Source organism: Primulina huaijiensis, chromosome 6 (assembly GCF_012295235.1).
Source record: "Primulina huaijiensis isolate GDHJ02 chromosome 6, ASM1229523v2, whole genome shotgun sequence".
Classification (NCBI taxonomy): Eukaryota; Viridiplantae; Streptophyta; class Magnoliopsida; order Lamiales; family Gesneriaceae; genus Primulina; species Primulina huaijiensis.
In genome coordinates, this window is record NC_133311.1 from 11,063,738 (window position 1) to 11,091,110 (window position 27,373).

General features: G+C 35.3%; 2 protein-coding genes across 3 annotated transcripts; one reads left to right on the plus strand and one right to left on the minus strand.

Annotated features, from left to right (window-relative positions):
- Positions 1-10,022: 10,022 nt before the first annotated feature.
- LOC140979463 (uncharacterized) lies at positions 10,023-13,601 on the minus strand. 2 transcript variants are annotated; one of them, XR_012175742.1, is made up of 5 exons: positions 13,296-13,601; positions 12,827-12,864; positions 10,569-12,675; positions 10,363-10,488; positions 10,023-10,275 (listed from the first exon to the last, which is right to left on the minus strand). XR_012175742.1 is itself a non-coding variant. In XM_073444867.1 (5 exons), the coding sequence occupies exons 2-5, from the start codon at positions 12,572-12,574 to the stop codon at positions 10,117-10,119; spliced, it is 1,065 nt and encodes a 354-aa protein (XP_073300968.1). In that variant the 5' UTR covers positions 12,575-12,675; positions 12,827-13,601; the 3' UTR covers positions 10,023-10,116. The 2 variants fall into 2 exon arrangements, 1 of the variants encoding a protein (XP_073300968.1); XM_073444867.1 differs by having other exon boundaries at positions 10,569-11,002; positions 12,229-12,675; positions 12,827-13,601.
- Positions 13,602-14,101: 500 nt separating this feature from the next.
- Positions 14,102-17,507, plus strand: LOC140979399 (cytochrome b6-f complex iron-sulfur subunit 2, chloroplastic). Its single transcript, XM_073444780.1, has 5 exons — positions 14,102-14,295; positions 14,399-14,643; positions 15,774-15,891; positions 16,357-16,539; positions 17,213-17,507. The coding sequence occupies exons 1-5, from the start codon at positions 14,143-14,145 to the stop codon at positions 17,312-17,314; spliced, it is 801 nt and encodes a 266-aa protein (XP_073300881.1). The 5' UTR covers positions 14,102-14,142; the 3' UTR covers positions 17,315-17,507.
- Positions 17,508-27,373: the final 9,866 nt, after the last annotated feature.

A 27,373-nucleotide genomic window follows, 5' to 3' on the forward strand; every position in this document is an offset into this window, starting at 1 on the left:
CCATATTCACAACAAAAAGTAATACTCTTAACATAAAAAGTAATACTTTTTCATGGATGACCCAAATAACAGATCCGTCTCACAAATACAACCCGTGAGACCGTCTCACACAAGTTTTTGTCTTTGAAAAAAGGAAATAATTATTAAAAAAAATAAAGTTAAAAATTTTTGAAATTGAAATTATAGGAGATAAGAAATAGAATGGAAAGATATTTATAAAAACATGAAATTCAGTGGTTAAATGACAATTTTGAAATTACGAAAAAACTTCACCAACATAAAAAATTTGGTTAGTTTGAGTTGGTTTAACTTTAATTAATAGTATAAATATTAGTAATCATTGACTTTGATTTCTACATGCTCACATAATTTAATTATTTGAAGAGATAATAAATATTAAAAAAAACTAAAAAGAGGAAAAAAACTTGTGAGCTTTGGCCTTCGAGTTGAAATTAAATATGAAGAAGTTTGAGAATAAAATGGAGAGAAATATGAAGAGTACAAATAAGTTCACATCATTAAAGTCACATAAAAATTCATGTAAATTTAAATAAAAACCAGATTTGTATTTATAATAAATAAAAATATATAATGACTTATACTATAAAATAATATTTTTTACATGTAATTATAATTTCTATATATATTTATTTTTTATATTAATTATTTTAAGAATTAAGAGTATTAATAAATTTACTAAACAAAATAAAATGCAAAACATTGTCAGTTTACAGAGATGCTTTTTAAAATAGTCTTCTACAGAATCCCATAATCAAATTTGACCTTAAAAAAATAAAGTTAATTAATTAAAACCAAGCAAGTTAAATTCAAAGCATATCCTTGCATAAAAAATATGTTAATTATAATTTTTACTTTATTTATATTATTTTGCAATAAAATAAACATAATTTAGGTGATGATAGGTTATATTAAATTGGCCAAATTTATAAGGTAGTTATACACTATTTCATACTATACACTTATAATTTTTTTTACAAAAGTGATTAAATATTTTAACATTTCATTCGTATTAAGTACACTAATATTAATTCATCTGTCATATTAAAATGATAAATTATATTTAAATACTAACCCTAAAAATATTTTAAAATCACAAATTTCTATTTATTATTAGTTTTCTTATTATTATTACTATTATTATTGTTATATCATGATTATTATTAAAAATATAATATTTAACAAAATTATAATTATTCATATAAAAGTCAACAACATTATTGAAATGCCTATTACTCATTTTTCTTTAAAATGTACTAGAATTTTTTTCTTCTTTTAATACTTTCGAAATATACTTGCATGTATATAAATACTTTTGCACATTTTAAAATAAACTCACCAATTATTTTACTCAAAATCCAAAATGCAGTGCAAAACGTAAAATCGTCAAACCAAAACCTAAAGCTAGCATTTTCAAAAATAGCATAAACTCTTCAATCCTCTCAAAATCACTTAAAAGCATGAAAATCATAAAATCCTTAAAGTACTGTAAAATCATAATAGTGCGAAAAACTAGCAATGGTCTTCGGGTTATGTATACTATCAGTCCAGCCAGTTCAACCATCAAATACTTCAATATCATCAAAATTATCCTCACCTACATCATTCACACCTAATGAGTCTAATGACTCAGCAAACCTTAATCGTGATAACAAGTAATACGTATAAATCCACATGCAATAGTGTAAAACTGTGGGGGCCCGTGCTCCTGATTAATATTTAATGACCAAACAACCAGGATTTATTAATGTAAACAGCGAAAGCAATTAAAATTTTCCATTTTGGGCCTACAGAAATTTCGGCATGACCTATTCGTAAATAGGACATCCCAAAAAAAACAAAACATCACAAATAATATTTATATACTCGAAATAAAGTCATAACATCAATTCACAACATATAGCCGCACTGGCAAGGATTAAACACATGCAGAGCCGGCAAGGCTCGATCACACAACTATCAATTCAAAACATCGTAAACACAACAGTACATCTACACGGGGCATCTCCCTGGTAAATGTATGACTCCATAATATAGTATATATATATGGGAACTCTCAACCATGACTCGACGACTGGGCACCACTACCTGACGCGTCAAATCCTCCTGGATAACCTGCTATGGCATAAAAAACAACCACAACATAAAAAAAAATGAGGGGTCGGGCCCCAGTACGACGAACCAGTAATATTATGACAAATATAACTGACATGAAATAAAATCAAGTAAAATGCGATGCAATGCGTGAAAGGTAACAACCGATAACGGATACCAAACGGAGTCTAAATGAATCGCATCAACAACAGTAACAATGATCACCCGTGCCAGGAACGTAGCAACGCAACATCAAGTCGCCACTCATACATGCACATAGCATCGAGGGTACGGGAGCTACCCGCTCAGCCCTCATGCAAGTCATCAGGAGTGCTAATCCTACCCACCCGCTCCATCGATGACGCAACAACTCGATAGATCACTATCAATATCAATAGTAATCAAAGGAGTCAAGGCTCGAAATGCTATGCACTAATAGTATCAACACAAATAAATGCATCAATGCAATCACGTATTCACAGAAGCACATAAAGCTCACCACAACTCATTACAAAGTACTTATCGTAATTTCACATCATATAGACGTCATAATACAATAGTTCATGCGTACCACAACTGAACCCTTAATTTACCACTGAAATTTCTTAAGGATTTATCGAATAATCCAATCCTGTGGCAAATAATACATTTCATATCAAGTGCAATTTATTTTTCCAATATTCACTAATTTAGCCTAAAATCCATAATTTAGGCTTTAAAATTCCTAAAACTCATCGCAAGTCAAATCTAGCGATTTATTTAACTTCAATCTCTCAATACCGGACAACTTGAAATTTCGAAAATTCAATCGTACCGAATCTGAAATTTTCGATATTTTCTAGGAATTTCCAAAATTTTCATTTTCTATATCTAATGCTATAAACACATCCCAATAACGATTTAACATTTCAAAAATCATAAATTTCCAAATAATTAAATCTGAATTTTTACCTAGAACACTTCAAGTTTCGAATACAACTACAGAATTAGTTGTACAAGTTCGAAAGAACACGAAATCAAGGCAAAAGAGAAAAATTCGAACGAGCCAAGGTTCACGGGTTCGAACGGGATCACGATAAAACCTTGCAAAATAGGTATCAATGGATAGCTCTCGTCACGGGCTTTCCGAATATATATTTACTTTAATTTTTGGATGATCGAAACGGCCAAAATCGATGAAAAGAATTTCGAAATAGAAGAAGAAGAAAGAAAACGCAGCTTTCGGTTCTTACGGGAAAGAGAAAAAGAAGATTCATGATTTTCTCTTTTTTTATTTATTTATTTAACTAATTACTGAAATGGGCTGGGCTTTGGGGTTTTGTGTTTGGGCTCTCACAAAAATATTTTTAATAAAATAGCTTTGCAATGAACATGCATAAACTTTAAATCCTTTCCTTTCATCATATACCTTTCCTATAATCATATATATATATCTATATATATATATATATATACACACACACACACACACACACGTTTTCTTTTATTGAATTTAGATCATTAATTGTGACTTTCTTATCAGCTGTTTGTCGATTGGTCAATCTTACATATTACCATGGTACCAGACGGCGGGGACATGAGCGACACTCTCACCCGTCAACTGAGCCTTGGCCTTACATGTCATCATATCTGTTAAGATCGGTTGGGTGAGTAAAATTGTTTAGAAATAGGGTTGAATAAACACTTAACGATTTTCGAATCTTTTCGATGGGATGAATCAGTTTGGTGATAAATTGAATTCGCGAATCTTAAAGTCAATGTTAATCAATTAACTGAAATAGTGCATAAATAAACTGAATGACAGATTGAATACTCGAGAACAAAGAACACAATGATTTATGGATGTTCGGAGACTTCAAATGCTCTTACATCACTCCTTCTATCTCAAGAATATGATCTTCAGTAAAATACTTTGATTAAATTACAGCAACTGTAATAACTTGCTTCAATTTGAACTTAACACTGCCAAACTGAAACTCTCAGTATCAATACAATATTATCAGTATGCAACTGTTGTGTTTTCTAAGCACAACTGATCTAAAATAGATCGAATATAATAACAATAAGGGTTTTGTTTTTAATGCTCTGATGCAACGTCCATTATTGTCTTTTGACTGGATAATGGCTTTGTACCTTCTCGCACAGCTGGAATCCATTTACTGTAAGCTTGTCTTGATCTGCAACTGAAATATTCTGACTGATGCTTTGAACTGGTCAGCTGGACTGATCTTCAGTTGGGATAGTGAAATCAGTTGACTCGTCAGTTGAACTGATTTCACTCCTTCAGTTGAATTGGTTAGCTGGGTTCTTCGTCAGTTGGACACATCATAGGCCGACCAGGCTTTTGAGATCTTCCTACTGAATCACTTATCAGTTTGGACAATCAATTGAACTACTTGTTTGAAGAACCAGTTAGACTGATTAAGTCTCGGCAATCAGTTGGTTCAATCAGTTGGCATCTCCGATGGCTTCAGTTGGTTTCATAAACTGATTAATTCAGTTTTAGCTGTCTGCGCACTAAGGTAGATTATTAGAAACAAAATAATAAGTTTTGTTAGCATCAAAATCAAGATTGCAAACTTGAAAAGTTCCAACAGACATCATTAATGTTAATGTTACTATGGATAAGCTTACTCTTACCCACAGTTCTATCTTTAGTGTTGTCTCCAAAACTGATGTTTGGACCAAAATATTTGATCAGTTGAGATAGAAAATTTGCATCCCCTGTCATATGTCGCGAGAATCCACTGTCCAAATACCAGATTGATTCTTTTGTTATACCTGTCACCTGCAATCACACACAATAAATGATTTTGGTACCCACATCTATTTGGGTCCTGAACTTATTAGTCCTTTAGGAACCTATACTTGGATCAGTCTAACTGACTTTTTAGTCGATGTGTTCCAAATTATTTTACGCGGCTTGTGTGTGTTAGGTGTATTGTGTGCAGATGAAACAATATGATTGTTAACCCTTTTCAACTGATTCTTCTCCCGATATCTCTTATGAACTGGCTTACAGTTGTAATAATTGTAATAGTCATTCCTAGAGTGCTGATTTTTGTAGCTGAACCGTTTAGGTGACCAGCATCGTGAATCAATTGGACTCTCAGGGCTATATCAAATTCCATACAGTTTTGCCTTGTTCGTATTTTCAATCCGTTGGACAATAGGTTTACTTGGTTATGAGAATTCATGTACCACAATTGATTTCACAAAGGTAATGTACTTCCCTTTGTTTTCATTCAACTTTGGCATTGTATCACTTGCAGTGGTTTCATCATGAATGTTGAAGCCCAAACAAGTTCTGTCAGTAACTGATTTTTGTAAACCTAGCATTTTAGTCAGAGTGACTGATGACTTGTTTCTTGCATGAATAAGATCAGTTTGTTTTGAAATCTCAGTTTTTAACTGCTGAATCAAGGATTGATTTTCTGTCATTTCAGCTTTTTGCTTCGCAATCTCCATTATTAGACTCAACAATTCAACTAACTCATCAGTTTCAGTTTTGTTGTCCTGGAGATCAGTTTGTTTAGCTTTGGCTTTTCAAATGACAGAGCAATCTCGTGATACTCATTAACCATGTCATGCAGTGTGGAATTGAGTTCTTCTCATGTATAGTCAGTAGAACTGAAATCAAATACATGTTCACTTGTTGATTCCAGTTCTGCATCTTCTGTTAATAGGCACTTTACTTCCTCTTCATCACTGGGGCTACTCAAGCTCTCAAACTCCGACTCTCCAGTGTCAGTCTCTGCCCATTTTGATTTGCTTTCTTCAGCTAGCAGGACTTCACGTTTCTTCTTGAATGGTCTTTTGTCATTCTTATATCGTCTTCTGTATTCAACTAACTTCTTTCCTTTTCAGTTGAATTCCAATTGTCCTTCTTTGGCTTTGAACAGTCAGCAATGAAGTGTCCTGATTTGCCACAGTTGTAGCAAGAGTTTGGTTCTTCCTTTGAGTTGTTTTTCTGATAATGCCTTTGGAAGGAACCTTGATTTCTTCTGATGAACTTTTCAAATTTCTTGACAAATAATGACATGGCGTCATTACTCAGTTGTTCTGCCGTCTTCTCAACTAAACCAGTTGGTTCCAGTTTGATTGCACTAAGGGAAGTTGTGATTTGTGGAGTAAATGACTCTCATTCTCTTGTTTGCAGTTCAAAATCATAGACTTTGAGATCAGCAAAAAAATCATGTAATTCCACCTTGTTCATGTTCTTAGATTCTCTCATAGTCATGGTCTTGACATTCCATTCTTTGGGAAGACCTCGAACTACCTTTAAAACAACTTCTTTGTTTGAATACAATTTCCCAAGTGCATTCAGTTCATTTATAATGTTGCTTACTCGTTCGTCGTACTCATTCATCAACTCTCCAGTCTTCATTTTGATATTATCAAATTTCTGTACATTGACTAAGAGTTAATTTTCCTTTATCTGCTCATTTCCCTCACATAACTGAAACAGCTTCTCCCATATTTGTTTTGATGTTCTACACATCTTTACTTTGCTAAACATGATTTTATCCAAAGTTTTGTATAAAATATCTTTAGCCACATTAACCAGATTGGATTTCCTCTTACCTTCAGTTGTCCACTCTTCTCGTGGTTTCTTGATGCGATGGGGAGCACCATCAGTTAAGGCAATGGCAGTATTTGCTTTCAGTATCTTCATTGGTCCGTCAGTTATGACGTACCACATATAATCTTCCTGTGAAGCTAAATGAGCCTGCATTCTGATATTCCAATCGTCAAATGCCTCTCTTGAAAACATTGAGATCTTATTGAATGAAGACATGTTAATAAGATTTAAATGGAAAGTATTTAAGAACAAGATTCAAACTACTCTGATACCACTTTGTTAGGATCGGTTGGGTGAGTAAAAATGTTTAGAAGGAAGTTTTGAATAAACAGTTAATGATTTTTTAATCTTTTCGATGGGATGAATCAGTTTGGTGATAAATTGAATTCGCGAATCTTGAAGTCAATGTCAATCAGTTAACTGAAATAGTGCAGAAATAAACTGAATGACAGATTGAATACTTGAGAACAAAGAACACAAAGATTTTTGGATGTTCGGAGACTTCAAATGCTCCTACATCGCCCCTTCTATCTCAAGGATAAGATCTTCACTAAAAGACTTTGATTAAATTACAGCAACTGTAATAACCTACTTCAGTTTGGACTTAACACTGCCAAACTGAAACTCTTAGTATCAATACAATATTATCAGTATACAATTGATGTGTTTTCTAAACACAATTGATCTAAAATAGATCGAATATAATAACAATAAGTATTTGTGCTAGAGCTCAAAATATATCCTGAATGCTATGAATATATCTGATAAGCGTGAGCTTTAAATATCTGATAATAATTTGCTTGTCCTTGCTAACTTGATAACTTGCTGTGTGTTCTGTAAAATAACTTCGGTAACATCTTCACAGCTGATCTTATCGGCTATTTATAGGCTTTGCTCTCCAACGGTAACATTGAATGTATTTGAATAATTTATATCCGTTGACCATGACCGAACCCTTAACAAGCTGCTGGACCAGACCCAGCGAACCATGCATGCACAGCCCTCAACCCGTGTCATACAAGCCTTGCGCAAACAAGCCTAGCGCCTACAGCCCTTCTCCTCGCACCAGCCTTCCTCAACCCATCTAGGACCGTGACTAGACCTTCTTAGGACCTCTGGAAGTGACCCAAATGTGGCTCACAGCCTTCCCCTTCCAAGAGACCAAACCCGACTCCTAGACCCTTAAAGAGCCAATTTTCGTGCAGCCCTTCCCTTTTCTTTTCCAACCCTTAGTTTTGCAGCCAAGAGTCCTTAAACCCGCTGTAAATCGAGCCCCTAACATCCTAACCTTGTATCCCATTCGTTTTAACAAGATACATCAAGAATCATGCAATAAAAATCATGTTTTCCATGTATATGCCATACAAACAAAAATAAATGAAATGGTATCATATTTTTCATGCAAATGTGTACAATCACGCATAATATGGTATGAACGATAAGCAAAGAAAGATTAAGACGTGTCTTTGGGTGTTTCACATACGAAAAACAATTCTAGACGCGAAGAACTTTGGCGGAGAGACGTGAGAGCCTTGCTTTGTTTATGCCCTTCAAAATCACGTGAAAGTGCTTCCAACGTGAGTGTGTGTGTGGTGTTCGGCTGCTAGGGGAGAATCCCTATGATTCCATATTCCGTGCGTGAGTTTTGGGAGTTTTTAGGGCTTGGGAGATCAAGTTTTAAATATAAAATAATTGGTAGAAATTTAGGCTCAATAACCTTAGTATAATAGGCTCATTAGAAAGTAGAAAAAATATTTAATTTAGGAAAGTTTTAGAAAATATTAGTCGAGTTCCCAAAAAGTCCTTATTTTCGTCAAAAATCGATCACTGGTTTAAAATATGACTCGGCACATAAAAACAACTTAAAAGGCCTCATTTTCGAAAATTTTACATTCAATATACCATATATTAAATAATTAAAATAATCATTTAATAAAAATATTTTTCTTTTACAGCACCCGGTCTCCGTTCCTCGATCGCGTCTCGAATAACCCTTAAAACACAGTTTTAAGCATTCTAATAGAAAACCATATTTTAAACATATAAACATGCCTACCACATTTAATTAATGTAATTAAAATAATTTAATTAGGTATTTTTCATTTTTCCTAGATTTACATGTCGTTATATTACGTTATCACATTTTGGACCTTACAATTATGATTATATAAATACAACTATTATTTATATAGCTAATATTATTGTTAAACCATAATTACAAATAATACATTACTAAAAAAATTACTGAAATTACTTTTTCAAAAGCGGTTGTATGGAATTTACGAAAAAATCAACAAACAATATTAATACCTTAAATAAATCAGAAATATTACAAGAATAAAATAATTTGAAAATTAAAAAAAAATGGCCTTACATGTAAATTAGGGGGGAAAAAACTACAAAGGAAAAATAAATGCTGAAACTGTGACAATTTAGAAGTTGCTTGATGATTGAATAACTAATAAAACAATTTTCCCCACGATTTTAAATTATATACCATAATATTGAAATATACCATAATATTGAAAAAAATAGTAATAATAATTTTAAAAAAATCTTTCAATAATAAGTGAAATATATAATTACCTGTATGCACGTAAATTATATAAAAAAAAAAATATTCCAACGCTATTTCAGTTAAGGCACCATAATTTATAGCACAAAATCCGTAGCATCTGTAGCCGATAAGAGCTGCACTATGCGAAGACAATGAAGTTAGGCTCCAAAATGCACAAAAGCCATATCATTTATGGGTAATGCTATGTGTACATAATGGGTTACATGGAGGCTTACATGTAATTATTAATTAATTATTAAATTACAATTAAACCCTCATCCTAAATTGATAGACTACACATTCCATTCATTATTTATTCTCCTATCAATAATAATAAATTGTTTTTTTTAATGCAAGTCCTGAGATTTATCATACAATTTTTTTTTAAAAAAAATATATTTTGATAAATATTATATTTTTCAATATTTAATAAATCATATAAAAAATTAATAGTAATGATTTTTAAAATTAAAAAAATTAATGAAATTAACTACAATAATAAATTATTATATTGCCAAAATTAGAATTAGACAAAATTTCATGACAATAGGAGAATTATTTCAGTTACATGACGATATGATAATATCCCAAATTTATTTTTCACCTACAATTTTTTGTACTTGCCCTATCAAGTTGAGCTACATGAAAACAATAAATTTTAATATTTCAAAATTTGATGTGAAATATTATGATCTCTTAATGAAAACATACAACGTACTAATAGAGTTTCCATGAAATGAACATAAAAACCATAACACATTAAATTGCGTTGAAGAAATATGAAATTTCATATTCATTTCAAATCCAGAGTCTTCTAACTTGTAAAAAATAATCTAAATTCAAGTACATGTAATTGCATGTCCAATTAACTTGCTTCATAATTTATTACACCCATAGATCCGATCACTTCATCATCATTCGAACTCCATCTTGACGAGCATGGTGTTGTCGATGCTTGATCACCTCCGTAGTTGGATACTAAATGTACTCCGTAATCGATATTCCAAGGATGGTGATGAACACCCTATAATTATTATGCAAATATAAGAAACAAACATATGTGTGTTGTGAGTGATTAGCAACATGAAACATGAAAAACATAATATCGTACCATTAATTGTTGTGAGAAAGAGAGCGGAGTCATCACAGCATTTTGATCAGGTGGTTGTATAAACACATTACTGGATTGAATTTTTTTTGGTTGAGAATTTTTTTCTTTGCTTGATATCATTGATACCTACAAAAACAACATATGTATGAATAGAATGCAAGCTATTGATGCGACTTAATTAAAGAAGTATTATGAATATATCGTACCTTCGATTTCTTAGAAGACTTCTCCAATGGACCTTTCTTTCGAAGCTTCTTAGGGGCTCCTTTTGTTTTAGTGTACTTTGGGTCAAGAACTTTGCAAGTAGAAACTTGGGTTGCATCATCAACATGATCTACTTGCATGCTCAGTTGTGATATCAAATTACGACCACAACCTGATCCCAACTTTGATATAGCAAGATCACTTGCTTTAGTTTCAATCCACTCGAGAAGCTTTTGAGTTTCATTATCATTATCTGCAGCCAAATCTGCAACATCTGTAAATGCTTTGCACAACTTCTCATAATTTAATTGACCAGGAGTAGTTATCCATCCATTATAATTGATCTTCACTCTCATATACAATCTACTCACATCTTTCCTCCAACGTCGAAGTATATATTGCTCAGGAACTGCCGACAATTTGTTACGGATTAAAACTGCAATAACATGCCTACAAATTATTCCCCTGAACTCAAATAAATGACAACTACAAGAAAATGTGCATTTATCTCTCTCAAAAATAATTTCAAACTTTTTTCCTTAACTCTCTCATGTACTGTAAAATCTTCTGTAACAACATATCTCGTACTGAAAGACCCCTCATCACTAGATTCAATGCCACAATACATCTTTCCTGTCAATTCTTGCTGAAATTCTTTAAATTTTACAATTGTAAAAGCACTTTGAAATTGCCTCTCCAAATCAAATCGAGTAACACAAGGGACCATCTGGGAGAAGGATTTAAAATCGGCTTGAAACTCTTTCTCAATTTTACTCCTCAGAGCTCGCTCATATTGCTCCACAAACTGTTTTAAAGATGTTTTTGAATGGACATACCAGTCAAAAAAAGCATTCATACCCTCACTCCGTTGGGTTGTTGACATTCCGGCCCAAAATGATGTTTTGAGAAAACATGGAACCCAACGACTTCTCTCTCTAAAAAGCCCGATCAACCAATCATTATTTTTCAATTCATACATATCAAGCATAGAAAACCAACCTTGTTCGAACTCATCTGCACTTTGTGATTCATATACCAATTTATGTACAGACGAGAGTATGGAAGCCTTTTGACAATGATATCCAAATTTTTCAGGTAATTTCTTAAGTATATGCCATAAACACCACCTATGTTTTGATTTAGGAAATACAACTTCTATGTCATTCTGAATTGCCCTGTCTTGATCAGTGATTATCCCTTGAGGTGCTTGAAATTCCATGCACTCTAGCCATATCCTAAACAACCAGAAAAATGTCTCTGTATCTTCATTAGAAAGTAGACCACACCCAAGTAGTGTCGAGTGTCCATGATGATTTACACCGACGAAAGGAGCAAATGGCATGTCGTACTTGTTAGTTAAGTATGTTGTATCAAAAGTTACTACATCTCCAAATTCCTTATAAGCTTGTCTACATCTATTATCTGCCCAAAATACATTTTTTAATCGACCCTCATCATCCAAATCAAAGCTAAAGAAAAAACCAGGAGAAAATGACTGCATTTTGGAGAAATAAGCTTGAATAGCAGCTGCATCTCCTTCTCCAAGTCTTAATTTTCTGACCTTATCAATATAATTTCGACAATCTTTTTTAATGAAAATCATCTTCTCATATCCACCTGCTTCAACGACAACTGAGTTATAACTTTTATGGAGAGGAATACCTGCTATATCATTCACCTCTAGTTGTCGTTTCACGTGAACATCCAATTGACGATAGCATCGAAATACTCTGGATTTGGATGGACTAGTTTGGTGATTGTGCTCGAGATGAACACCGGTAATGCTCCATACTCCTGCAGTATCTGAACAAGCTGACAACCTAGCTTTACAACAAGTTTGACTTGTTGGTTGGGGCTTCAGTGTAGTGCTTGTATTACTTACGACCTTCTCGGCTACATGTGAATGCAACGTACGTAACAACCCCTTCGTTATTTTTCTGTGAAGTTCTTTTTCTAACTGGAAAACCAACATGATATGCATACTTCTTGTAAAATTCAAAAACTTCATTCTCACTTTTAAATTTCATTCCAACCTTGGGCTCAGTCTCACTTTTTTCTGCAAACAAAGGTGCAACATTCACCAAAAACCATCTTCTGAATTTAAAGCACCTACACAAAACATGCATCAAATTCTTATAAATATTCTTTAATAAATGATGGTTGCAGAGGGTTAAACAAACTCTTTTTTTTATTTATGTTATTATTTCCAATTTAAATATGTAAAAATGTAGCATAAATGAGATGTGAGATATTCAATTACCTGGGTCAGACATTAGAGAGCTTCGTCGGATATGGGTCCTGTAAATGCAAGGAGAAGGAGCCAAATATAATGGGAAGATATTATAATGGGATGTATAATAACTATCTTGTTCTTCGGTATATTTTATTAATTTTTTAGAATATACACACACACATATATATCAACATCATCACTCTAATTGATGTTATATATTTTAAAATTTGAAATTAACAATTTATATAATACGTCACATATATGATATAACCTGTGGATGTCAGAAAGTAAACAAACAGAGTAAACAAAGCTAGAAATTTTGAATTATTTGGGCCGGCTGATATTATTAGTTACAATTGTGATTATTATAATTTATTTTAGACGGAGAAGAATAGGGATTAGAAACAACATCCAAAACAAACGAAACAATCTACAATCTCTTTTACGAATCTATATCCAAAACAAACGAAACAACAAATTGGAAGAAAAAACTAACCTTAATTTACAGTAATAAAGATGTAAAACAGAGAGAATAGATGGTCGTCTCGATAAGCAATAGAATATTTCTATGATCTCAATTTTTTCTTCGTCTTTACCGCATATGGATTTGGAAGCGAGAGTTGGGAGAGGAGAAGAAAGATACGGTCAATCGATTTGGATTGAGGGCTGAGATAGGAGAAGAAATAATTAATAGAATAGGTAGTCTATCAATTTAGGGTGAGGGTTTTATTTGTAATTTAATAATTAATTAATAATTACATGTAAGGCTCTATGTAACCCATTATGTACACATATCATTTTCCATCATTTATTATATAGCAAAACAAAAAAGTGTGGATTTATAAATCAAGAATTTGTGACCGTCTGGCAATTTTATCTACTACATCATAGATGCTTTATTTTAGACAGTCGATTCGACTAAGAACATTTTTAGAATATACGGTACTATTCTTAATGAGTTTCATAATTTTACGTTGCTAGACAGACCACACGAAACTTTTTTTATTATTATTTCAATACATGTAAGACCGTTATTTTTTAAAAAAAACAAAACACACACTAAGTTTATTGACGGTAATTTCGCCTAATTTTAATTCCAACAAGTGGCAGAGCCACATGTATAGCTCAATTTTTTTTTAAAAAAATTTATATTTAAATTTTGTATAATTTTGGATTAACATGATATTTATCCGAATAGATCAATTTAAAATATTAAAAGATTTTAGAGTTTAAAATTTTAGCACAAACAAAACCATATTCCTCAACTATAATTTAATTGAGTCATCATACATAGACAAAATATCGACAAGGCGTATCTACAAGAATGTGTGGATGTCAAAGAAATGACCTTATCTGGAGATGCCTGTGGTCGTGATCACATGGCCACACTCCCTTCATCTCTCGCCACTCTTCACACAAATACCAACTCCACCTTCAATCAATCCGCTCCCATGGCTTCCACCAGTACTACTCTGTCCCCAGTCACCACATCTCAGGTAATTGGCTGCAAAAAGCCATCCGACAATTCATTCTCATGCTTACTTTCGTACTGTACATGCGGGTTACTGCAGCGTTCCTCTCAGCTTTTTCTATGATCAGTTGTGCTCCAGCAAGAATGGGTTGAGCTCGCCTTCGCATATGACCCTTTTGAAGTGCGTGAGAAACGGCGCTGCGGGGGGGAAGGGTCAGCGGATGAAAGTCTCGTGCATGGCCACGAGCATTCCTGCGGATCGAGTGCCAGACATGGGAAAGAGGCAGCTGATGAATCTGCTGCTTCTGGGTGCTGTTTCGCTGCCCTCTGTCGGGATGCTGTTGCCATATACATACTTCTTTGTTCCACCAGGGTAAACTGTTTGCCTTTTGATTAATTCTTTGTTTTTCTGCAGGTTTTTTTATTTTATTTTATGAATTCTTGACTGTTTAATTGTTCTAATAATTAACAAAGTATCAGCTGTTTAAAATTTTCATTGGGTTAGTGAGGCTTGAATTAATAGTAGGGAGACATGTTTTTAGAGTACTTAGAGTTGTTCTGCCAATGTGTTGTTTTAAATCTTCCACTTGTTGTTGATGAATTTGGATTCTTGAGAAATATGTTACAATTCATAAGTGTTGCTACATACATATATAATCAAGTTCTGTTTTTTATGTATTTATTTATTTTATGTTTAAACATAGCTACTTAGAGGATTTATCAACGTTAACCTTCCTCTCTTCTTTTTTGTTGTACCAAGAGAGATTCTAGTATGTAATCTTTGCCCCCGTGGACATAGGTTTTTTGAACCGAACTAACAAGCAAATCCACTAAATATAAACAGTTACAATTATAAAAGGATTTGTTCAAACAAACACATTCAGTGGGCTTCACTTGACGAGTACCCCTCATTTTCAACTCCGCCTTATCGAAAACCTTCAAAATTACGGATTGTTCTCTCCCCAGAACTTTCAACTTCCTCTCCTCAGGAATGAATAAGAGGCTCATCATATGTGTGTACCACCAGAAATTGTAAAGGTCTCGAAACAGAATGATAAAATGGAATTATCATTAGTTTATTACAGCAGATGTCGCAAAACAAAATGGACGGTTTTGTTTTTCTTCACTACTACTTATTCTCTTTGAGAGCAATATAACACTTAAAGCTGATGACCTCCCTCGACCACATATGGCCACACTCGGTAATCTTCAAAATGATTGAACACTCTTTTACATAGAAGAACGCATCATATTCAAGATAGACATTATCTTTTTAAATATTGCACTATATGTTTCAAAATAATGTCATTCAATATCTTCAACATATCATAGAACATATTAAAACAGTTAAATCAATACTTTAAATTTTCTTGACAAATAATCTAAAAAATAAAGTCAAACAAAAATTAGATATAAGAGATTAGTTTAATATTTGATGTCTTTCAAATTCTACTTTTTCGTGTAATTACTTTGGACATATGCCAATTGGTGTACCAAGAACAGGTCTGGAGGTGCTGGTGGCGGTGTCATTGCCAAGGATGCATTAGGAAACGATGTTATTGCATCGGAATGGATCAAGACCCATGGACCCGGTGATCGTACTCTCACGCAGGGATTGAAGGTAACTAATGTTTCTTAACTTTTAAGGGTCGGAGGATTTCGATGATAAATTTTATTTCTTGAATATTAAAGGGCTGGTTTGCTTTTTCAAAATATTTTTTTTTATCCTTTTTTTTTCATACTGCTGTGACAAAGAGGTAGTTGCTTGCTTACCCCCGAAATACTCCATTTTTCCCCTGGAATGAAATTCTTGGTTTTCCCACTCACTAATGGATGCTGAAGTCCATTCTATGTGATGCAGGTTTGAAACTCGTTATTGTGGTTTTCAAGTAGCTAACATATGTAATATTGTACGCAACGAATCACAAGTTTATTAATCGTGATGTGGCCATGGTCGAGATGTTTATATATTCTAATATTGATTGCTTCCTCTAGAATTGTAGTGTCTTTTTAATGTAATGTTATGAAATGTTATGGAATAAGAATATGATTGTTTTGAAAATTTATTTGTTTTTGTGAACTTCAGGGCGATCCTACGTACCTCGTTGTGGAGAAGGATAAAACACTTGCGACTTATGGCATCAATGCTGTGTGTACCCACCTTGGTTGTGTCGTGCCATGGAATAAGGCTGAGAACAAGTTCATCTGCCCTTGCCATGGATCACAATACAACAATCAAGGAAGAGTTGTTAGAGGACCAGCTCCTTTGGTATGTTGGACCAAATCATCATCCCAAAATCTAAAGTTCTCTGTATCATTCAGTTATCGTTGCCTTCCAAAATATTGGCTTTATATGTTGAAACAATGGCCAAGAAAAAATAGAAAAGCCAATGATTTTACTGAGTTTTGGTTTGTTGGATGACGAACAATGCAGTTCTGTTTACATCGAGACGGGTAAACAATCTGACGGAACAACACAGTTCTGTTTACAATCGGGGTTGGTAAACAATATGAAGGAACATGTTAGTTCTTTCTTCCATTCTCAAGATTTAGGCTTGTGTTTTAGGGATGGAGCCATGAAAGGGGGGAGGGGGGGCGGGCCAATCCGAGGGAACTTGACATCATAAGAAAAAACTACACATAAAATTGAAAATAGTTTTCATGCCAAGGGGGCCAAGGCCCCCCAGGCCACACAACCCCCTTTCCTGCCATATACATCCCTACATGTTTGGACTATGAATTGAGTGACAGATAGAATTGCTTGCCTTCGACTGATGTTCCATTAAGTAGTACACTACATAATGACTGAGATTAAGACTAAAACTACCAGATCTTGCATAAGACATTTTCTTATATTCACGTGTACTCCGCTGCATGGGCCGTCTTTCTATTTTTGTTTACATTTCACGCTGCTGACTGGTTCGCTTTACTTCTGTATGCAGTCATTGGCCTTGGTACATGCTGATGTTGATGAAGGGAAGGTAGTGTTTGTTCCATGGGTCGAAACAGATTTTAGAACTGGCGAAAATCCGTGGTGGGCATAAATCTTGTGATTGTGTAGAGCATTGGATGTCTCCAAGAAAATCTTGAAGTCACAAGAATTTTAGCTAAAGAGCATTTCCTATTTAGTGGCATTTTGTGTTATACAATATATTCATGTATATCAGTGCATTTTTTAAAATCGCATTATGTTTAACTTCTGAAATACTATACAGATTCTTATATGGCTGTTCTACAGATTCAGTGTAAGGTCCTTCAAAACTAAAACAATTGGGACAAAATACAGAGGTCGGGTCTTAATTATCTGTCAAACTAGCTAAATGCCAGTTTATTTTCTTTATTAAACTTGGAAGTCAAGACTTCAAAAAATGGCATTTTTAATTAATTAAATAGTTATTTCATTTACTCATAAAAATATTGTTTGTATCAGAGGGTTTTCTCTCATTCAAATTTATATGCTGATAATATACTAGTCTTTTTGTTGTTTTTTGGAAGATACTTTAATAAAAAATAGTTAGAACTAAAAACTAAATTAAGAATATATATAGATGATTATTAGCTACATATTTATATTAACATACCTCATAGATCCATCAGCTGGGGTTGACAGTTCTTCATGCGGATGTTTGTAACATGTGTTGGGGGCATATGTGAATACTTGTTTGCAATCAGACAACATGTGTGGGTAGAAATAGGTAGTTGCATGCCTATGCAGAACAATCCCAAATGATCGAAAAATCCGGTAAAACCAACCTATATAAACATCCAGAAACCGAATTAAGCCGAACACGGAACAGAGAAGTTTAAGTCGGACCTTTCTTCTATGAAACCACATATAAGATTGACGCGTACAAACATTAGAAGCGTAGGGTTATTGTTTTTCTCGTGTCCAAATCGCAGCGGAAGTTTTAAAATTTTATTTTGCAATCAAATTATTTGGACACCCGTATGATTTAAATAGAATAAACATACATAGGATGTTTAGTAATATATGTTTAGTGAATTTTCACTTGGCTCCAATTACGCCGATATAAGTGGACATAGCTCTTGTTGTAAATCCCTACGTACGTTCTTCAAGTCTTCTTTTTTCAATCTCTCAATCCGGTCAACGACTAGAAAATTAGTTCTTTTTCTAAATAGCACTAAAATATTTAGAAGAAGTTTTTGTTGAGATCAAATAGGGGTGGCCGAAATCTTGGAGGAGAGGGGTGAGGGAATTTCGAAACTCTTGGAATGAAATGGAGGATAGGGTTTCAAGTCTCCTGCTTAAACCATGCCTTCATGACTTAATTTTCATAATATAAGATTTATGTTCCATAATTAACTTTAATGGGCTTGATAAATTAATTGGACTAATCCAACTAGTTTAATTAATTAATCAAAGTCCATTAAGAACTTTAATTATTTAATATGTTAGACTTGTACTCCTACAAGTCCATCAAACATACCTCCCACTATATATTTAATTTAATATTTAATAAACTCAATTTTTGAGTTTAATAAATTAAATTATCATATTTTATAAATTCAACTTCTTGAATTTATTATCTTCAAATTTTAAATATCATAAATTCAACTTCTTGAATTTACTATCTCATAAATTCAACTCTTTGAATTTATTATCTCAAAATTTATCACTATAAGAAAATTGATCTATAGTGACGGTAAATATCGTCATTAAATGTCCAAAAGCCGTCGTAAATTAATTTTCATGACGGGAAATTTCCCGTCATATACCTTAATTACTGCCCTCCTAGGTAAAAGTAATTAATGACGATAAAGAGATCCCGATATTACAGATATAATATATTTAATGATGAGATTATAATACCGTCATTAAAATGAATATAAATGAAGAAAAATTTCGTCATTATACTACCATGTCTCTCATTAAATAATATTTTAATGACAACACATCTCCTCATTATATCATTATTTACCTCTCACTATATGCTATTTTATTGATGAAATTTACTATAATTATTAGTTATTAACCCCTCACTATATGCTATTTTATTTATGAAATTTACTATAATTATTAGTTATTAGTCCCTCACTAAAAATCGATTTAACTATGAAATTACCTCTCATTAAATAATTGATTAGCCTCATTAAAAAATATTTTTAATTGTGATGAAATTTATAATAATTATTTGATATGAATTTGTCATTATATTAAAAGATAGCGTTGCTAATAAAATATGAAATATGGAACAAGTAATTTTTTTGAACAAAATATTTTATATAAACAACTACATCCATATCTATTCATATATTCATAATATAAAATTGCAATTTGTTCCAAAACATGAGTTCCATTTTGATGGATATTTGAAGTATTTCCTAATATCTACTCCTTGGAGTACAAAAATATTTGAGGACCATAAATGGTCATCACTTAGTAGTTGCTTCAAAATATCATGTACTAATTTCCTAATCAATGCTTGAATTCTTCTTTGAAGCACGACATCAAATTAACGCAGCGTGTCATCTGTAAAACATAAATAGAAAAAATCAATTAAAATAAAGATGTAATCCAAACATAAAATAAGAGTGAAAAACTTTCTTGATGTCGAAGTTTGTAAACAAAATATCTTGAAAACAATGATATATTATGTCAAACACATGTGAAGTGAATTTTTAAAAAATTAAAAAATAAAGTCTATATGTCAACACAAAATCGCAAATTCCACAAAAAAATACCTTAGATCAAAGGTATTAATCTCATACAAATAGCGAGTGCTAGAAAATTAAGCAGATAGACCAAACACATGAACCCTCGAATATTGATGTTAAACAAGTGCACAATTTTTTATTGAGAAAATATTTAGAAGCCCTACACACAATTTCCAGTTGCTTAAATGATCCTTTGATTCCAGCTCTTCACCACAACAATCCTCAACTAAAAACCCACATAAAAGACAAAGCGATGTTCTCTCATAAGAAGTTGGATTCACTAAAATGGATTAAAATGGCCACAAGAAGGAGACACACAAAAGGGCATTATATCGTGGGGAGAAACTAACGAATCCATAACTCTTGATCTTACAAGTCTACTTGTCCCTAACAATCTGCTTCATTATTAGCTCATCTTGATTTTAGGTAATTTACTAGAATTGTATGCCAAGTTAAAGGGGCATTATATCATGGGAAGACGCCTAACATACATAACTAGCAAACTCCCAAAAAGGGATAAATGTAGAATAATGTACAACCTGAACATAAATTCGGGGTAGTACAACACACTTTCTCCAAACATTGTAGGTGCATCTGAAGTTGGTTGGTTTTCATTCTCGATTTTGGCTAATCTACTTTCAATTCCATCCGTGCGTCTCTTAATGGTATTATTTTCTTCTTCCTTTTCATGGAGCTTATCCTCAAGATCTTTTATATAAGCAGCTTGTGAACAATTAAAATGTTTTCTTTTCATTCCACCTCCAAAACCAAAGACATGACTATGGCGCTGTCTCCAAAGTACGCTCACGATATAATTCTCTGCTAGGACTGAAAAAGCATTTCAACAACATAATCATAAAAAAGTAGTAGCAAATGACATATGATCTCTATTTTGATGGGTTGATTTACCAAAAGTTAAATATATTAGAATATGTTATTATCTCTATGCTAACAGTAAATTCACCTACTTCATCGAATCCCACGTGTTGCTTGTCTAATTCAGTCTATTCTTTCCATGTTTTCACTTGTATAGGGCAGATATGCTTGTCGAGCACGATATTCCCTAAGTATCTCGACCAATATCTGTGATTTTTTTCTGCACGATTGTTGTAGAATTCGATCTCCATCTTTTCTACACTTTTTAAAGCTGCAATTTTCTTATTCTTATTTTTCCTCTAACTTTTCTCGCCTTTTGAGTTACTGAATCTATTCAATGAATTGAAGTAATAAATAATTGTATCAAGATTTTAATTTGAAATCAATAGAAAATGAATAATACGCTACATTTCAAATATATTATACTTATCATCAACATATTTGTCTGTAAAAGCATAGCTCGATTCACCACTTCCACCATTTTCAGTCATAGGAGTAAATTTAGCAACAAGATAATGACCAACAGCCTCAATTGGTATTTGAAAATCCTAAAGAAATCATATAATTACAATAATAAATTGATGGTTCATGGAACATTTAATATTATTTTAGCCAAAGAACTTGCCTTGTTGATCGTACATTCACTGATAGATTGCAAGCCAGTCTCGATATCAAAGTTCTTCGAAACAGTTATGAACCATTGAATTGGACTAGCTTATTCACTTCCAAATACCACATCCCCTCGTATTATGTCTTTCTCATTTGTCTTATAATCACCCAATATTGTAGTATATCAACTCTTGGGATTGGGATATGGTGATATCTCTGTAAGAGCCCAGGTCATGGATGACCCGAGATATTAAATAGATAGGCCAAATAAGAGTTAGTAAGCAGGATGAATTCTTCAGAAGCCAGACAGGGGGATGCCCGAGAAATCTTCTCCCCGGGCTACCAGAAGCCCGGGCTCTCATGCAAGTTACCGGGAAAAGCTTTTTAACCGGGCTACCTCGAAAACAAAACTTCACTTGAGTGAATCAATATGTGATACCTTATTCTTAACAATCATTACTGTCAGAACAGGGGTTTGCGTGTCAGATAAGTTGTCAGAAGCAGGGTATGCGCAACCATCCTGCTATCATTAGTAAATGGCCACTGAAAACAAGGTAATAATGAGATTTCCTCCTATAAATAGCAGGTATGTATTTCATTTGAGGGATTCTAGGATCTTTCTCATACACATATATCCTCACATATATTGTCATTTTTCCTTCATCTTCAACTTACTGACTTAAGCATCGGAGTGACTACGCCGGACACCCCTCTGGCGCCCATTCACGAGTTCTTTTCTTGTTTGTAGGTTACATTTGAAGCCACATCCCTTGCTCATTTTCCTTATACACAACTCTTATCAGATCCGGTGGATTGCCCCGACCTTGCTCACCCAACTCACCCGGATCGTAAAATTGGCGTCGTCTATGGGAACTTGAGTCTAAGACGAAGACATGGCTCGTACAAGAAGGACAAATCAAGACACTTCCCGGGTTCTTGGAGATGATCCACTCATCTCTACTCAAGGTGGTCTTCCTTCCACAAAGCCTCCACCTGTTACTACATTGTCCCTGGAGGATTTGGCTCGGATTATTTCTAATGCAGTAGAGAAGGCAGTAGCCAGGAGGGCCCCTTCACATCATGCTACACAACCTGGAGAGGAGCAGGAGTGAGAGCAGGACATGAGGGAGGAGGAAGTGAGGATGGAAGAGAGGGAGTCTAGTGCCCTTTCTAAGTCCTCTACAGTGGCCGAGGAGTTGGAAAAATTGAGGCAGAAGATGAGGATCTTGGAGGGGCAAATGGAGAGTCGGAATCCTACTCGGGTAATCACTAAAGGATGCACTTTTGTTGATGTCATTGTCCAGGAACCTCTGCCCGGGCATTATAAATCTTCCAAAATCAAGGATTACGATGGCAGTGATGACCCAGAGGAGCATTTGGCCCGGTTTGAGAACATGGCCATGCTGCAGTGTTATGGGAACAAAATTAAGTGTAAAGTGTTTCTAACCACTCTGGTTGACTCAGCACAAAGATGGTTCGAAGGATTATCTCCCCAGAGTATCCAGTGTTTTGAGGATTTTCAAAAAGTATTTCTACATCATTTCAGCAGCAATAAAAAGTACAAAAAAACTACTTTTAGTCTTTTTGAAGTAAAGTAGAGCCCAGAAGAGAGTTTAAGGGCTTACATCCGGAGATTCAATAGAGTTGCTTTGGATTTCCCCTCTTGCGTCTCCGAGACCAGAACTACTGCATTCACTCAAGGGGCTGAAGGAAGGGGAATTTTTTCGATCACTAACCAAGAAGACGCCCGGGGATGTTGAAGATCTTTTGGCCCGGGCTGAAAAATACATCAATATGAAGGAAGCTCAGAAGCAGAAGAGAGATGCTTTGAAGAGAGAGAGGAGTGACCAAATAGCCAGACCCGAGGAGAGAGAGCAGAGGAGGGGCAATCCCGGGTATTTTTCTCATCATGTGCCCTTAAAAATTTTCCGGGAGAGGGAAGTACAAGAATGCAGTGTAGAAAGATCTCAAGATCTGAATCACCCTACACATACTGCCAGGACCGAGAAGAAGAGATAATGTACCCTTCATAAAGTATGCTCCCATAATTTAGAAGACTGTCGGACACTGCGGAGAGATTATGTCCCACCTTCTGTTTAGGGATATAATTCACCAAGCAAAATGCCGAGGTTGCCACCTTGGACAAATCGGCAGCCAGGACCCAGTCTTCGGGAGAATTTGAGAGAGGCCCCTAGGGGAAGGGGAAATCAGGAGCCCGAGAAGAAGAAGGCCTCACCCCCGGCCTTGGGGGTGATAAAAATGATCTCTGGAGGTTCTACTGATGGTGATTCCAATCGGGCTCGGAAGTCAAAGATTTTGAGAGATTGTATGGAAGTTGAAGGAGTGAGGAGGAGTGAAGCGATTATCAATTTTGGCCTTGAGGACCTCAAGGGTGTTAATCTTTCTCATAATGACGCCCTGGTAATCCAAGCTCGGGTAGCTAATTATGACATCATGAGGGTTTTTGTTCATTCAGGCAGCTCTGTAAATGTCATTTTCAAAGAAGCCCTCGTACAAATGGATCTGCAGGGATATCAGCTGGAGACAGTGGAAACTCCACTTTTTGGCTTTGCTGGCCATGCTGTCTATTAGGATGGAGAAATTATATTGCCCTTAACTCTGGGCACCAGGGAGCTGAAGAAGACTGTTATGACCACTTTCACTGTTGTGGATGGCCCATCGTCTTATAATATTATTCTGGGGCGGCCGGCCATTAATGAGCTAAGGGCTGTAGCATCCACATACTACCAAAACATTAAGTTTCCAGTGGGAAGTCGAGTGGAGGAAGTCCGGGGAGATCAACCTTCTTCCCGCAAATGCTATGTGGAAGCGGTCTGGGTGGACCAGAAGAAGGCACGGAGGGAGAAGAATATAGCAAGTGGTGTTGAGAAGGATGGGAGGGTAGTAGAGAAAGGGAAGGTTCAGTTTGTGGCGGAGGAGGAACAAGAGATGTTAGAGATTGGGCCAGGGCAGGAGATCCGGGTGGCCCGAGATCTTGACTTGACCACCCGGGTCAACCTATTGAATTTTTTGAATGCTAATATCGATGTTTTTGCTTGGTCTCAACAGGAACTAACTGGTATCTCACCCCAGGTGGCTGAGCATAGCTTTAATATCATTCCAAGGTCTCAGCCAGTTAAGCAAAAGAAAAGACATTTTGGGCCAGAAAATGATCAAATAATTGATAGGCAAGTCCGGGAGCTATTGAAGGCTGGCCACATTCGAGAGGTACAATTTCCTACCTGGCTCTCGAATATAGCATTAGTTCCTAAAGCTGCAGAAAAATGGAGGATGTGCGTGGACTTCCGAGATCTTAACAAAGCCTGCCCAAAAGATCACTATCCTCTTCACAGGATTGATCAATTGGTGGATTCTACTTTGGGGTATGAATTGATTAGCTTTATGGATGCTTACCAGGGGTACCATCAAATTCTCCTGGCCAAGGCCGATCTGGACAAAGCCAGTTTCATTACTTCACGGGGCACATTTTGCTACGTTGTCATGCCCTTCGGACTAAAAAATGCGGGAGTCACGTATCAGCATATGATGAACAGAGTATTTGAGAAGCAATTGGGGAGGAATGTGGAAGTATATGTTGATGATATCTTGGGCAAGTCTAGAGAGATTTCTAGCTTTATTCTTGATTTGGAGAAGATTTTTGCAACTCTCATGCATTATGGGATCAAGCTCAATCCAGCCAAGTGTATATTTGGTGTAAAGAGTGGTAAATTTTTGTGTTTTGTGGTTATTGACCGGGGAATCGAGGTAAATCCAGAGAAAGTTAAGTCAGTGCTAAACATGTCATCCCCTCGATCTGTCCGAGAGGTGTAGAAGCTAACCGAGAGAATTGTTTCACTTTCCCGGTTGATATCCCGATCCATGCATCGGAGTTATCCATTCTTCCAGGTCCTTCGGAAGGCACAACAATTTGGGTGGGATGAGAAATGTAAACAGGCTTTCCAAGATCTTAAGAGTCATTTAGCATAGCTTTCTGTCTTAGTGAAATCAGAGCCCTGAGAAAAATTGTTTGTATATTTATCCACTACTGAGTATGCTGTCAGTTCGATACTTGTGAAGGAAGAGGGCTCTGATCAGAAGCCCGTATATTATGTCAGTCATGCCCTTCGAGGACCAGAGCTTCGTTACAGCGAAGTAGAGAAAATAGCCCTCGCCTTGGTTATGACTGCTCGGAAGTTGCGACCTTATTTTCTATCACATCAAATTGTTATGCTTACCAACAGTCCTCTGAGAAGAATTATGATTCATTCTGAAGTATCCGGGAGAATGATGAAGTGGATAGTGGAATTGGGAGAATATGAAATTGAGTTCAAGCCCTGGGTTGTTATCAAAGCGTAGGCCCTGTTAAATTTCTTGTGAGAAAGGATTCAGCCAGGTAAAGAGGAGATCTGGAGAGTATTCGTGGATGGGGCATATAGCCTCTCTGGATGTGGGGTGGGATGGTGGTAATAGCTCCCTCGGGAGAGAAGATTAAATTGGCTCTAAGAATCGACTCCCGAGTGACCAATAATGAGGCAGAATACGAGGCTGTTCTAGCCGGCATTCGAGCTGCCCGGGAGATTTGAGCCTCCAGGATCATTTTATACTCCGATTCGTAATTAGTTACACAACATATAAAGGTTTTATGAAGCTAAGGATGACAGAATGCTAAAATATTTAAAGCTCATAAGAGCCCAAGCCGAATCTTTTGTGGATTGGAGTATTGAGCGAATCCTTCGGGAGAAGAATGGTAAAGCAGATGCTTTGGCCAAAATGGCCGTCACTTTATCAGAAGTCAATACTCGAGAAGTATTGCATGTTACCCGGCTAATTTTTTCCACGGATGAGGAGATATTGCCTGTACCAGAGGATTCTTGGACGACACCGCTGACCAAGTTCATTGTTCACAATGAACTACCTGAAGATATAACTCAAGCTCAAAAGATCAAAAGACAAGCTCCCAGGTTTGTTCTTTTAAATAATATCTTATACAGGAGATCATACCAGGGACCTCTGTTAAAATTCTTATCTATGGGAAATGTGGATTATGTCCTCCGGAAAATTCATGAAGGATGTTGTGGAGAGCATCTCGGAGGAACGCGTTGGCCCGGAAGGCAATGCCTGTTGGATTTTGGTGGCCAAGTATGAGCCAAGACTCTGCTCAAGTAGTCCGGACATGTGATGGTTGTCAATACCATTCTAATTTTCAGCACAGCCCGACCACTCTTATGAAGCCCATCTGGCCATCTTGCCCTTTTGACCAATGGGACATGGATATTGTGGGACCCTTCCCAACTGCTCGGGCTCAAAAAAAAATTTTTTCGGTGGCGGTCGACTATTTTTCCAAATGGGTAGAAGCCGAGCCCCTGGCAAGGATTATTGAGAAGGAAATTTTGAAGTTTCTCTGGAAGAACATTGTATGCCGATTTGGAGTTCCCAGAAGACTAATTTCAGATAATGGAAGGCAGTTTCAGGGAAAAGAGATCATGTCCTGGTGCCAAAAAATGAATATCACTCAGTCTTTCACTTCTATTGCTTACCCTAAAGCAAATGGTCAAACAGAAGTTGTAAACAGAATTATCGTGCAAGCTTTGAAAGCTAGGCTACAGGACAAAGGAAAAGACTGGGTGGAAGAGTTTCCTAATGTTCTCTGGGCATACAAGACTACTCCTCGAGCACCTACTCAAGAAACTCCCTTCAATCTGATGTATGGTTCTGAAGCAGTTCTTCCTGTTGAAATTGGGCAATCTTCTGCCCTGGTAGAACATTACCCGGATAACAATGATCAGAGAAGGACAATGGAGTTGGATATGGTGGAGGAGAATAGAGAGCGGGCTATGATTTGAATAGAAGCTTGCCGAGGTCGGGTTATGAAATCATATAAAAAACGGGTTCGAATCCGAGAATTTCAAATAGGAGATCTGGTGATGAAGAGAGTCAATCCA